At 38.8% G+C, this 15,894-nt stretch overlaps 1 protein-coding gene across 1 annotated transcript in view; it reads left to right on the plus strand.

Annotated features, from left to right (window-relative positions):
• The window catches only part of LOC149563704 (3-hydroxyisobutyryl-CoA hydrolase 1-like), a 275,341-nt gene that overhangs the window by 18,963 nt on the left and 240,484 nt on the right, over positions 1–15,894 (plus strand). Inside the window, exon 4 of the mRNA XM_089826843.1 lies at positions 11,937–12,017. Coding sequence (XP_089682969.1) covers positions 11,937–12,017 — 81 coding nt within the window. The remainder of the gene's footprint in view (positions 1–11,936; positions 12,018–15,894) is intronic.

Here is a 15,894-nt window from a genome sequence, read left to right on the forward strand (position 1 = left end):
CCATTTATTGACTTAGGTAGCTGATTCAACCTTTGCATGATGTCTTTTGGTTGCTGGGGTCATTTTTTGGTTGTTGGGGTTGTTTTTGTTGCTAAAGGCGTCTGATTTACATTAGAGCTACATCTTCTGCACATCAACAAGAAAAACGCCTTCTGGGTTTTGTTTGCAGCACCGAAAAACCATTTGGGTATTTTTTAGTTTTTGCATGCAATCTGTATATTTTGCAAAATCGAGCATAGAAAGCTACAGCCGTACCCCTCTCCGTTGACAGTAGCAGATTTGAACACAGTTTTCAAATGCCTTGTTCTTGCTCATACGGACTCCGATTCTGACTATTCTTGTTATGATCCTAGCTATTTTTTGTGCTTTATCCACTAGTGCAATCGTTTTTCGATTTTCATGCATAAATTTTTCATAAATTGTAGATTCTTAGTTTTGACTTTGCACAGTTCTCATTTTGGGAACTTCAAAGGATCATAACTTTCTCATATGACTTCATATCGAGGCGATTCTTTTTTTGAAAGTGCATGATTTTTTGAGTAGATCGCAGTGGTGCTGTTTATTTCTCTGAGTATTGTGCCAAAGTTGCATTTTCAGCATATGCTCTTCGTGAGGGTTTTGTAATGCATTGAAATCAAGACTACTTAGTATTTCTTGCTAGTGGTAGTTGTAAATGCACTTATATAAAGTGCCAAATCATATTTTCTTGTGGGGGGAGTTCTTTGATTGAGTAAAACGTGGGGGCATTGTCTTGGCTGAGTTTTTTTTATAGCATTTCTTCATCATGGATCAAACAAATATGCCCATTCTAACTCCATACAATTACTTTGAGTGGAAATCACGCATAACAATTCACTCCAGGGAAGATGGATTAAATAGGATAACTATGGGGCTTGAAATTGAACCTGATAAAGATGAAGATAAGCCTAAGTGGTTTAACAAATGTGATGAGGCATATGGAACATTGTGTTTGTCTATTTCTCCTGATTTGCTATTTCACATTGAGTCTTTGGATAAACCAAATGAAATATGGACAAAGCTAGAAACACTATTTGGCACACAAGATTCAATGAGGGGTCATATGTTGGAAAATGAACTAATTAGTTTAAGTCCAGGCAATTTCAACATAATCCAGGATTTCTTCAATAAATTGAAATCACTAAGGCTACAAATAAAATAATGTGAAATTGAAAAGGAAGATGCACAACTGATTTTTAGTATTCTCTCTAAGCTAAGTGTAGAATATTCTGTGTTTGTCTCTACCTTATATGCTACTAAGGGTGCACTTGGTACTCAATTCACCATGCCATCTTTGGATGATTTTGCTATCAATATCACTCGGGAATTGGACAAGCTAATTCAGATGGGCACTCTTAAGTCCTCTAAGTCACATGCCTTGGCTGCCAACCAAGGCACAAAAGAACAAAAGGACGAAGTAGTAACAACAATATTAGGGATAAGAAACAAAAGAATAGCAAAGAGAAGAAGGATCAGATACCAGTTGCTTCAAAAGCAACTATTGATACCCCATCTTCCAAGGGCATAACCCTAAGAAAGAAAGGTTCCAATGTGCCTATTGTAAAAGATCCAATCATGATGAACATAAATGTTTGAAGAAACAAATTGATCACTTGACACACATTCTTGAGAAGAATAATATCAGTGTTCCTGAGTCTGTCAAACAAAGTTCTAATGAAGGGTCTAACAAGGCAAAAGAAAATAGCAAGGGGAAAGGAAAGGGCAAGGCCCTTGTTGCAGTCGCTTCCTCACTATCCAGTTAGGTTCTTGATTTGGGTGCTTTGCACCACATGGCTTCATCTAAGGAAGAACTTGCATCTTTGGAGCCGTGTACTATGCCTTCTATTTTGATGGGTGATGACACTCTTGTTGAGGTGTGTGGGAGAGGGTCTGTTGATGTGTGGGATGGCACATTCCATGATGTTCTTTGTGTACCCTCATTATCAACTAATCTCCTATCAGTATACCAGATTACTCACACAGGTTTAGGCAAGTGGGTTGAGTTCACTCCTGATTCAGTGGAGATACGTGAGTTGCAATTGGGAGAGCAGATCATTAGTCACGACTCTCTGTTTTCTCACTTTGTTCTTGATCCTCCTTAGACTGTTTTGCCCACTCACTCTAATGATGTGAGTAAATTATAGCATGAGCGGTTTGGCCATCTTAACTTCCGCTACTTGCATCAGCTCAACCAGAAGAGCATGGTCACAGGGTTGCCTTAAGTTCAGTTCTCAGGCGGTGTTTGCCAAGGTTGCATTCTTGGTAAGCATCCTAAGGAAAAGTTTGACAAAAGTAAGGTATGGAGAGCTTCACAGATACTAGAGTTAGTTCACAGTGATTTGGCTAGTCCATTTCAACATTCTTCTTTCAATAGGGCCCGATATGTCACATTCATTGATGACTTTTCTTGATATACTTGGGTGTACTTTCTCAAACAGAAGTTAGAAGTATTTGATCATTTTCAAGACTTCAAAACTTTTGTAGAGAAGCAATCCTAGAAAGCCATCAAAATTTTGCGCACTAGCAATGGTGGTGAGTATGTCAACCATCGATTTGAGAGATTTTGCACTTCAGAGGGGATTGATTTGCAGCATTCAGTTCCATACAATCCTCAGCAGAACGGTGTTGCAAAACGGAAGAATAGATCCTTGAAGGAAATGGCAAACTGTATGATTCACTTTAGATCTCTTACACCATAGTATTGGGTAGAGGCCATTAACTATGCTTGTTATATCCAGAACCGTGTTCCTCATTGAGCCTTGAAGGGAGTTACTCGTTTTGAAGCTTGGAGCACTCAGAATCCATCAGTTAAGCACTTTTGAGTTTTTGGCTCTTTTGCATGGGCCCACATTCCTATAGAGAAATGCAAGGCCTTGGATCCGCAGCAGACCTTGCATATTTGTAGGTTATCCTGATGGTGTGAAGGGTTATTGGTTGCTCCACCCTACTAAACATGAGATGTTCATTGAGAGGAGTGTTTAGTTTGAGGAGGGATCTTCAAGCTCACTTTCTATCACTTCTCCAACTCCTACTTTGGCATTGGAGTCACTTGGAATTCTTCTGACGAGTGAGATTCACTTGAGCAGTCTTCTATCTCCACTTCCGATGTAGAGAGTGATTCAGAGGACTCACCTCCTTTATCTCCTAGTCATCATTCAAAGGTTGATGATTCCCCTCCAAATTCTCCATCTTCTGGTCCACTTTGGGCTAGACAGACCTTGCGGTCTACAGGTGATTGGGTTGGAGATCCATTAGACACCAGGCAGACTCATTCACAGTTCCAGGATGCTCCACATGTCTTCATTGCTATTGCCTCAGATCCATAGTCCTTTCATGAGGCTTTTGGTATTCCTGAGTGGGATACAACTATGTAGGAAGAGTGTAGTTCTTCCTTGATGAGGAACCACACTTGGGATCTTGTCCCTCTTCCTAAGGGAAGAAAACTTGTTCGATGTAAGTGGATCTATCGGACAAAATTTGCAGCAGATGGGTTGGTTGACAAGCATAAGGCTCACTTGGTTGCCAAAGAATTCTCCTAGGTTCCTGGGATTGACTACTCTAATACTTTTGCGCCAGTTTCCTGAATGAATTCCATTTGACTTGTTCTTGCCATTGCTGCAACTAATTATTTGGAAGTACGTCAGATGGATGTGAAGAGTGCTTTTCTTCATGGTGACCTTCATGAAGGCTTCCTTCAAGATTCTTCACTTGTGTGCCATCTTTGGAAGTCTCTCTATGGCCTCAAATAGGCTCCTCGGGCTTGGTATGCGAAGATGGACTCCTTCCAGGATCACCATCACACAGTCCAAGTGTGCTCTAGATTTACTCTTGAGGTTTCATATGGCTGACTGTAAGCCTGCTCCGACTCTCTTTTTGGAGTCAAACTTGAGGCTCAGTGTTTTTCTCCACTTGTTGATGGCACTTTGTACCGACAACTTGTTGGGAGTCTCATTTATTTGACTCATACAAGACCTGACATCTCATATGTTTTAGGCATGGTCTCTCGATTCATGCAGGAGCCTCGTGAGCTGCACTGGAAAGCAGCCAAGCGGATCCTTCACTACATTCAGGGTTCTCACAGTTGTGGGATTCACTACGTAGCAGTTATTGAGCTTGATTTGGTGGGCTACACAGATTCAGATTGGGCAGGTGATTCTCAGGATTGCAAGTCTACTTCAGGTTATAGCTTCTCAATTGGTTTAGGTCCTATTTGTTGGTTGAGAAAAAAGCAGTCTGCTATTGCTCTATTTTCTACTGAGGCTGAGTATCAGGGGGCTGTGAATGTTGCCACTGAGACCATTTGGCTTCTACATCTTCTCACTAAGTTTGGTAACCAGATCAGATGGCCATTAGTCATATTTTGTGACAACTAGAGTGCCATTCAGATCTCACAGAATTTGGTCCATCATCAGTGGACCAAACACATAGAGTTCCACATGTACTACATCCGGGAGCTCATCCATGGTCATTTCATCGACCTTCGCTATTGTCCGACTTCCGAGCAAGTTGCTGATATCTTCACCAAACCCTTCACTGAGAGCAAGTTCCTTCATTTGTGAGCTTTGCTGAGGGTGCAAGATGCTTCATCTTTTGGGGGGGGCCTCTTCCTCTCACTCGGAGTCCTGATTTTTTTTTTGGGGGTCTCTTTTCTCTCTCTTTTGGGGGAATTTTATGTACATGGGTACCTCATTAGGCCTGACTTGTCGAGACCCATTTCTACATCCACTTAAGCTTTGCTTATGGGGGGTGTTAGTGCAACTTTTTTATTTCCTAGTGGGTTATTTATTTTTCCCTCTATTGCTAGGTTTTTTCTACACTTTTAATAATCTCACTTAGGTTAATAAAGCATGTCTTATTAGGTGAGTGGTTGCGAGGTGTCACCTTCCTACATGTGAGCATCCATTAGCTATCATGGGAAGATACTTTGCTATCTTTAGTCCGATAGATGGTTGCTCCTCATTGGTCGGTGTTGCCACCTCCTCCCTCTTCCTAGTCTATATAAGCATGCTACCTAGCTTGTATTTGTAATCTCTTGCTTTTGCATCCTCTTAATGCTATTTTGCTTCTAGCATTTGCATTACTCTCTTGGAGACTAATTCTGTGTTGCTATTTTGGTTTTGTATCATTTGCATTTATAGTTTAGATATCTATTCTTTGCACTAGTTTTCTGGGTTATTAATCTTTTCAGATTCTGACATGCATGAGCCTGACATGTAAGAAGGCACATTGCCAAACATCTGTACATCTGATTTTTCATGAATAAATGCTAATCTCGCTTTGTTCTTTCCATGTACTTGTTTTCATTGTGTTTACTTCTGTTGCACAATTGGACAAATCTCTTTGAGGTCTCTCCAACCGAGTGACTACGTCATACATAGAGCGAGATACTAAAACTATTCTAACACTCTCCCTTAATGGTCATTCTATCAACTACCTTGTAGCAGAGAATTCATGTCCTATAGTTACAAATCCTTTAGCACATTCTACTGATGCTTAGACTCTTCCTGGATTTGCAAAATGTCAATGACCAAGTGTAGCCAAAAAAAATAAAATTGAGAAGGCATTCCCCTTGTTAAGAATGATTTACTGGTGTAAGAGTAGAGCTTACCATTGTCTCTTCTACTGACCCTCCTAGAAGCGACAAAATTAATGACTAGAAATCATCACAAAAATACCGACCCGATGTTGGATAATTGAATTGTCCGTCCATGAAAATAGAGATTCAACTGAGAACAACTATGGAACCCTCCAAACTATTGTAGATGAGCAGAATGCCCCAAAATTGGCTACAAAATACTGTCATTTGAAGAGTACAAAGCATCCTTTTATCATAGAGGAAAACGTTAAAAAACTTGAATGAACATCCTATGTGAACTTCAAATATTACAAAAACCATAAACAACTTTTGAGGCATAAAATCGACCAAATGCAAACACAATTCTTGAGGTGAAGAACTGAGTAGAATCAAATAGAAGCACAAATATGGATCAAAGAATACAGATCGAAGAATGCAAAACTCTATTTTTGAGGGAAAAACTTCAAAATCCAACTGAATTTTTTTGAGGGAATTTGTGATTAGTCCTTCAAATCAACCTCTATATTAACTTCATCATTTTCAGCTATGCCCTTTATATGATTTTCCTTTATCTCCAAATGTATTGCCTCATCAACTATTGCATCCTTTTTTTCATATAGCTTAGCCTCATGGAAAGCTTCATTTTCGGCCTTATGATCACCATAATTATTGTCAATAATTCCCCCCAATTCACCAAATGAGATGCTAGAATAATCCTTTCCATTAATCAAAGCTGGTTCCTGCTCATGGGTTTTATCATGTTGAACCTTGACTATGGAGTTTTCATCTTTCTCAATGTTGATCTACACTTTTTGGGCTTATTCATCATCCTTGTTCACTGTCCGTCATGTGATCCTGAAACCTTTCTATTTTACATTCAATCAAATCTGGGGTGAGCTCATAAGCCACAGGTGAGATCTTATGTTCACCTCTCCAAATGGCTAGCAAATCTGATTGTAATTGCTTACAGATGTTGTCATCCTCTTCCAATATTAATGACATGATTGTTTTAATGCAAAATGTCACAATAGCTGGATGATGTTTTCTAAACTCTTTCAAGAGACATTGAAGCAATTGATGAATCATCTCTTCACAACCAAGGTCGAACACGGGGATAAAAAATCTGATTTTTGCCATTAGTTCTAGAATCTTTATCTTCTTACCCCAAGTAGGGTCCTTGTCATCATATAACCCATGTAGGCTATATCCACAATCAGCTAACACTTTTTTTAATGCATTGTCATTGTAAGGTGCAACCGGTGCTGTTATTCTGATAATCTCACTAACGAAAGAGACAACTGTTAGTATTACATCTTCTCTCGCATGCCTCAATAACCTGTACTGCACCAAGGCAACCATTGATGGTGGTAAGGCCCAATTTAAGAGCCTCCAATCGGACTATTCCACCTTAGATAAACAAGAATCCAACTTTTCTAAATTTGATAGAAGATCCTCTACTGAATTCTCGGTCTCTAGTTGCAATCCAATGATGTACAACCCGTATCCTATTGCTTTTTCTTATGGAAGTCTTTTAACTGTTTACCATTGAATGTCTTATTGAATTCTTTGGAGAAGATTTTGTTCTTAAGATTTTACATTATTTAAATTTTATCACTGCAATTTTGTTTTATCATCAAATATATGAATTTAATGCTTGCTCCTAATTAGACAGTAGCAACAATACAATTCTCAGATGGGTACAAAAATTGAATCACACTTGTAATTCCATACAGCGGGAATTATGTTGTTTTTCAAGTCCAACACATTAATGTCTGTGCTGCATGTCAAGCTATTGCTCAGAGATATGAGTTAGAACAACATATGGTTACTACAGTTTGATTTCTTTACCAATATATTCCAACAATTCACTCTCTATGCAACAATGGTTTGGAATATTATTCAACCACAATGCCAAAAATCAGGTCCGCCCCACCCTCCCCCTCCTCACACACACACTGATACCTTTCACATTAATGGATACTTTGCTTTAATGTTCACACCGCTAACAACAAAGGTGTTACATAGGTGATTCTTTGCACAACTGTACACTTAGAATTTAAAGCATAGTACTGTCTGCTTAGAAATTTCAAGCTCCAATTTTAGTTGAGTTAAACATTAACCCACTAATATCAGATTTTGAAAATCTATACAGATCACAATGAATCATTGCTTCTCTATTGTCATTCTGGCAAACACTTGGCAAACATACTCATAGGTCTGAGATGAAACTAAATATCCCTGAATTATGGATCATGCACATATAGCAAGCAATAAATGAGAGGAAAAGGGCACAAGATTGATTTGAAGGCTCAGAAAATAAAGGGGTGAAGGATTTTTACATCAGAGTAGTATGTAGGGACGACCTCTACCATGCAGAAAAAAGATTCTCTTGGGAAGTCTTCTAAAGGAAGGGGAGTGAAGAAATCCTTTATCAGAGAAGGGTATTGGCACTACCTCATGGATGTGGTGAAAAGAAGGCTCACAAGATCAAGCAGTGCCTCGAATATCTCCTTTCCGTAGATAACACTCATGAATTGATTAATCGGTGTAAGGTGTATGATGGGGCAGGATTACTATTTGAGTGCATGTATGAATTTGACATTGTAGCATAAGACTTTCTACATGTCGCATTATGCCATCGGGTTATTTTTGGACACTACACTCAAGAAGATTCTGGTAGACATACTTGAGGTCAAACTAGGAGCCTTGACACTAGGAGAACCTCTCATCATGCGTTGGTGTCACTTGGACACACTTGGAGGACAAAAGGCTGCGATAGGATCAAATGCTGCCGTGGGGTAGAAACGACATTAGCAAGAGGTGGATTCAGGATCAGTCTACAGAGAGACAGATAGTGGCCGATAGGATACTTCTGAGTGTGAGAGTGACACAGATGAGGGAGACAACACTCGGATGGTCGAGGAGGATGAGGTAGAGGTAGTCACTCTGATACCTATTCTTGTCTTCGGATAGGTTAGGCCACCCATCAATATGACTCCATATGTAGTAGTAATGAAGATGGTAACAGAGAGAGCATTGCTAAGGCAAAGAATCTGGAGGCAGTGGTCATGATTCTAGAGAAGGAGATACAGTCTCCCACATCACCACCTAGAGCTGTGTTTGAGGAGGTTATGGAGATACCTAATGAGGCACCAACACACAGGGGTGAGACACATGAGGAGCCATAAGTGAGAGTGGAGGTAGTGGGGTTTGATGTGGTGGTGACTATGGATGCAACATTATTGGCGAAGCCAGTTAGAGAGAGTTCTATGGTTGGAAGGGTCCCCAACCAACCACGTCGGCTAGCTAACTGTGTGAATACCTACTTGACACAATGATTTAATCTTGCTCCAGTCATATGTGGGCCTTCGATACAGTCACCTATGAGAGACGCACATCATTCTGAGGTTGGGGAGTTAGGAGGAGGAGATGGATGAGGGGCCACTTGCACTTGAGAGATCACAGGCTATGGTAGAGGTCGTGTAGAGAGCACTTAGTGCTCAGGAGAAGCCACCCACAGAGCCATCTAGAGACATCCCTAGTGAGGATGTAGAGGCGTATTTGGTAGATATGGTGACGCAAGGCCGCTAGGCGGTGGAGGTGTATATGGGGGATATGATAGCTTGAAGCCGTCGGGTAGTAGTCTCTGCATAGGCCCAAGCTTTAAAGGACGTGGTTTGGGAGTTGGAGCATGTGTTGTCATTCATGCAAGTAGGGTGTCTTGTTGCATTTGCCACTTGCTTTGAGGCATGAGGATGGCTAGATAGGGAGACTCGGCAGATGTTGGAAGATTGGACTATTGGGGAGACCGTAGTACAAAACTGCATAGAGACCCGTACCTATGATACAGTGTAGGTGTATTGAGACACCTACTATGCTTGGAGGCAGAGTGAGGTAGATAGGGTAGCAACAGAGCGGGCTCGAGAGGAGTTAGAGAGGGCTCGGGAGGAGTTAGAGAGGGCTCGAGAGGAATCAACTACCAGGTTAGCAGCAATGGAGAGTGACTTGGTTAGCCAACACTCGGTTTGAGAGAGAGAGAGAATGGAGCTCCTGGCGTAGTTGGAGGCCACAAAAACTCAACTGAGTTAGGCAAAGGAGTTTGAGGGGAAGGAGATTGAGCTAGTGGATATTGCAGTGATGTTAAAAGCAGTGGAGGTACAGATGCAAGAGGAAGAGGATTTGAAGGTGCGGGCTCAATAGGTGTATGTGTTGCAAACACAGTTGAACCCTCTAGCATCACAGCCAACACCTCCATGGACGCTTCCTCAATCCCCTTCATCTTCATCTTAGTGGTTCTTGATATGTATATAATAAAACACATTGTCTCCATTTTGTAGTGTGTCGTGAGGAGACGAGTTTCTTTTTTGGGGGGGATGATGTTGGCGATAAAGTTGTATTATCTTTGGGGGATAGTTAAGTATATGTTAGGAAGTTGTTAGTTACTTAAGGGAGTTATGACATGATAGTTGAGTCGCAACCCTTCAGGTAGTATATGTATGCTTTGTCATTTAGAAGAAAGGCTTCAAATATTCTCATTTGTCTTGTAATGTCATGCGATGTACTTGAGAGAAGCATTAATGAAAGATACAGTTGTGGTTTCTTGAAATATTGCACTTGTATTTACTTTTGTACTACATTTCTATTTCCATAGCATGCATTAAACTTGGGGCAGCATTCCTTTTTCCATATCAGCATTACTTCTGTACTTCTGTAATGCATTTGTATTTCCATACCAGTAAACAATGTTCACCTCTTGATAGTGCAATTGCAAATAACCATTAAGTATAAATATTTGATATTTTTCTCACACGTCCCAGGGAACAGTTTCCAAGGACCATGGGGACGAATGAATGGCTTAGGATTGCTAGGTTCATGTCACTTTATCCTAATATGAATGCTTTATCAATACTATCATATGAATATTTGAAACTTTTCTTACATTAAAAAAAATTCTTTTTTTAATAATAGTCATTGGTTGTCTTCCTTTAAAAAATGCAAAAAATGCCTCTATATTAGAAACATGTCTCGCTGCCCCTTGCTTTCTCTGTCCCGGAAACTTGGGGCAGCATAGATTATTTCTTTATAGTCATGTTGTGGGTGTGATGGAGCTTCACATAGAATGAAATTAATATGTGAAATGAAGTATTGCAGGATTCATGTTGTTTTTTTGATCATTTAGAAGTGTACATTATACATATTTGTTTCATGATTGTTGCTAGTCAATATTTTTTGTTATGTAGCAATGCCATAGTTCGTTTGTATAGAGAGTCTTGCATAAATGAACATTAAGATAAATATTGTTTGGGAACCTTTTGAAGCATACATACTTTCATTATAGAATACTCTAAGTGAGATAAGTGCTTGAAATCTGTATTATTTTGTATGCTAAAGTTTTCCCATCCTTAAACTTCTTTTATTGTTGCTCCAAAATATTGATTGTGAGTATTCAATAGAATTGTCAAGATGCATACTTCCACATTAATCAAGTTGCACTTGATTTGGAATCTTGAATTAAAATTTAATGATCTATTTAATGGGGTTGAATGCTATGCAACAATTATGTTGAGATATATGTTACATATAATAGTGTTCATGATATAATGATGGAATCTAATGACAAATTTTGTTTTTACTGGTATTTCTGAATTATGTTCTACAGTGTAAAAAAATATTTTGGTTGATAGTTTCATGATTGAATCGTACCTTCTGAGTGGTGAAACAATTGCGCTGTTGGTTAAGCGGCAAGCCTATTAGTAAAAGCTATATAACTATGAAGGTAGATATCTAATCTTGGAAAATTGCACCGACCCAACTGTTATTGTCATCATTAAGTACTACAAATCTATCATATACTTTTGTTGGATTGGGCTGCCCCCTTCATTTTGTTTTCCTTGGATTATATTGGGGACTATGACCATTGTTATGATATGGAAATGCATGAATAGAGCATGGTATTTTGTATGAATATTGTGACTTTTGTGGTCAGAGGCCTGAGTTTCTATGATCTAGTGGATGTGTGACAATTGTGTAGCACAAATGAGAATCACACTCAATAGAAAGAGTACGGAGAGCATTGAGTGATATAAACAATATGCCATGGTGGGCATTCTGTGGGAGGTCTGTTGAGGGTTATATATGTCTCTATTCATATTCGTGAGTGATGATGGCTAAAACAATTCATTACATCCTTGGTGCTTAATTTGGGATATGCATTGAATGCTAATCATCCTTTGATGAAGTCTCTTGACTTCATGTGAGGCTGAAGGATTTTTTTTGCGATCAGCTGTCATGGTCTTTTCATTTCTAGGTGCATGCATTTATAAATTTTCTTGTTTTCATGCAGATCCTCACAGATGAGAAGCTTTATTCAAGGACAATAATTTTGAATAGGCCTCGGCAACTAAATGCACTTTCAAACTTTATGGTAAGTAGAAGGATTGTCAAACTCATCATCTTTTACTTTCTAGCATTCTCAATTTTCCTTGCATTCTGTACTTTCTTTACCTTCAATTTTGATTTGTTAATTTTTCTAAATGCTGATATGATAATGTTTAGAAAAAAAAAAAAAAAAAACTCTTTTTTGGTTGTTCACCTCAAGTTAGCCTTGATCATAATGTAGTAAAGAGTGAAGTTTCTTTAAATAGAGATTGCACCTCTACTAAGTTGTATAAATTTCATTTTAATACGAATTTATATGTTATTGGATGGAGCTAGACAATCTTATATAGAGAACATCTAATAAAGGAAATATTACATCAATCATGTTTACACAAATAACTACTTTAAAGGAGATACACTTTATAATGTGCTGAAATGAATATAGTATGGATTACATGAATAATCATGTCATTCATCTAATAGCAGTGGACAAGATTTCTAGGCAATGAGTTAAGGTCTAAACCTTCTTTATCTATTTCTATGGAAGCCTTGAAGAGTTAAGGCATCAAAGAGATGGTGCAAAGTGAAGTAGCTGCTTCTATAGAAAATGAAATTGAAAATTTTCCTAAATAGTAATTTCCAAGTTATGAAAGATGAAAGGACTGACCCAGACTGGGAATATTGGAGAGGCACAAAGAGTTGAAACCACCATGGGTGTCTTGATTATGGAAATAGATTCACAAGAAACAACTTATACCGTGATAAATTACAATTAGGAAATGATGTAAGATTATTTCTTGGGGATAGATTTTTACATAGAAGAATAGCCTTGTAAAACCATTTGCTCATATGAGAAACCACCTACTTGGTAAATAACCTCTTGAGCAACCACATGCAAACTAACATTTAATTATTCTATCAACCTAATGCCTAACACTCTTATGCAAAACCATTTGGTTGTGTGAGAAACTACCCACTTGGTAAATAGCTTATTAACCTCTTGAGCAACTACCTAAAAACTAACATTTAATTGTTCTATGATTTTTATATCTAACACTCTAAATCTATATTTATTAACATTAACAAAATTGAAGTGGTGGTGACCTAATAAAAATTTGGTGGAATGCCTCACATAATTATTTACTATTAAACCTAACCAAGTTCTAATATTACAACATTCCTCTCCTTATTACATCACAACATTCCCCTTCTTCTACATCACTCTAGAGTCTAAACGATGGTAAGAACATTAGTAACAAATGTCTCCCGATTAATTAGGGGCACACATTGTTCTTCATCAAAGTTGTTTATTGGGGACACATTGTCAACATTGGTCATATTAGGCACAGATTGTCAACCTTGATCAACCACCAGAAACATCATCTAAAGTTGTTAAGCATAGCGTAAATGACAGTGAACTTACAACACATGTAGATAAGAGCCACATACAAACCACACCCTCTTCCCGTGATTTGTGACAATCTCAGTATTTGACAATTATAAGTGCTTTTCCCCTTGTTCCAAATAAGAAGATTGATTGTATCTTAAGTAGTGTACCATATTTGTAACTTAAGATGGGAACGTGCTTCCATTATTATGTGGATCTTCCATCGTCCTATTTGACCTTCATAGGCCTTAGCTACAAGATGCAACAATACCATTGACATTTGACGATATAGGCTTTGGGGGTGTCAATTACAATTGAAAATGTACTCGTTCCAATGATCTTTATCAAAAAAATTGATTAAAAGCCTTCAAAACTGAGAAACTATAACATCAACAGATCTGAAAGATGCCAAAGCCTATAAATGATGTTACCTTAAATGACGTTACATGCCTATGTTTACTTCATAATAATAGAATCTCAAAACTCGTTTAATAAAGCATATGCGCATTTAATTGATGTGATTAAAGACACCGAAAATGACCTTATGAGTGTTGAACTTCGGATTTCTCATATCAATGACAATATCTTCACCAATATGATATGCATCAATCCATATGTAGTATTTTTGCATGAAACATGGCAAGTTCCAAAGAGCCTCAAGTATTCTATAAATGTGTGTCTTGATGTATGTTACTAAGTATTCAAGAAAATTTGAATGATTAGTGTTGACAAGAAATAAATAAAAATACAGGAATGGTTTTTTCTTATGATTTCCAATCTTTAAGTTGTAAAATATGAGAGATTTATTAACCTACTTTAGCAAGATTACCCGATGTTCAATATTAAATAAAATAGATGCCATCTTCTATGGATTTTCCGAAATAATTAGAATACTTTAAATAAACCATCTTATTTCAGGTGCAGATTAATAATCACCCCAGTCAATTAATCAAAAATAAAAAGATTTTCAACATATATTTTGCTGTATAAAAATGTGATTCGTTCACTCTACCATTTTAGAGACAAGAAATGAATGATTGGACTAAGATCTTTATTAACTCCAACAAGATTCTTACATGGAAGTCTTGATCACTTTTTCTGTTTACCGTACGGGTAAATTAATCAACACGTACAGACAATGGAATAGAATAGCAGAATTATATTCGCATATCGAGACATACATTATGCTTCATAATATTAACAATAGTAGATTATTGATGATTTACAATGATCCCAGACGGTATATAAATACTATCCGCCGAACCTTCCCGAAGGAGTCCGTTGGCCACACACATTACATCTGCTACAAACTATTACCCGTCGGCTACAAAATACAAAACACCGACGACAATCATTCCGTCGGCTATAGAAACACCGCCGGGACCATCCAGTTGGCTGACACCATCCCCCCCAAAAAGAAAAGTCGTCTCCGGACGACAATTACAAAATATCTTAAACAAATTAACAAACAAAATACATCATCAGAGTGACTACAACAAGAAAAGTCTGCTTTTGTCACATCACTTCACTTCGTCCCGTGCCTATAGCCTCTGCTATCACAATACTGTGCCTCCTTGATGAAGCTGACCTTGATAGCCACCCGTGCTGCTTTCTCTGTTTTCAATTTCTCGGTACCCTTAGCCAAGTGTCGCTGCACTGCCTCCCATTGGATGATTAGCTCCTCCGGAGCTCTCTACGCATCCACCAAGACAGCCTCTCGGCCAACACCTACTCCGAGTGCCTCTGGTACACAGAAAGTCCATGCTGCAGCAACTTCAACTCTTCTCCACTGGTCAACTCCCACGACTGATATCCGCCACGATTGGGTGTCCAGGGGGCAATGCCCCCGGCGGGGTCGAGGGGTAGCTCCCCCGCGGGGTCCTAGGGCAGCCTTTCCTTTGGCATCATCTGTAACTCATTCTGAACAATTTGAATTTGTCGTCGTTTTTTTTTTTTTTTTTGCTAATAATAAAAAAAAGGCTCACACCCATCTTCTACACAAACTCAAACAAATGAGAAACAAAACTCCAACAAACTTCCAGTGAAACGTCTTCTCCAACAATGAAAACCAATACACAGACAAGCCTGTCTCCACTGAAAATATCAAACCGAATTGCTCATCAAAATCCATCCTCAAACGCTCTCGGGCTGCCGCTTCAATCTTGATCAATGCGGTAGTTCCTGGGACTGGCCTCGAAGCTTGGAGCGAGCTGTTACTTCCTTGCATCTGACGGAACAGTAACGGTAGGGCTCCTACAGAACCCTGTCACATGTTACGTAGGAATTCCCCTGTCCCTTTGATAATCGTGACTGTGGTCTCTGGTTCAAGAACCCAACCCTTGCGCTATTCGTGATATATGTGTGCACTAGAAAGCAGTTGTCTAAAGAAGAAGATGCAAGCAATTCATGTTGAACTCGGCGGAAGCAATTCAAAGAACACCAAGCGGTGGAGATTTGAGTCCGCCGTCACCTCGTATCCATCATGCCAAGTAGACCATTGCACAATGGATGTCACTGCTGCTAAGGATTATCACCA

The sequence above is a fragment of the Cupressus sempervirens genome, chromosome 4 (assembly GCF_028749045.1).
Source record: "Cupressus sempervirens isolate cs-2001-9-10 chromosome 4, ASM2874904v1, whole genome shotgun sequence".
In the NCBI taxonomy this organism is placed as follows: domain Eukaryota; kingdom Viridiplantae; phylum Streptophyta; class Pinopsida; order Cupressales; family Cupressaceae; genus Cupressus; species Cupressus sempervirens.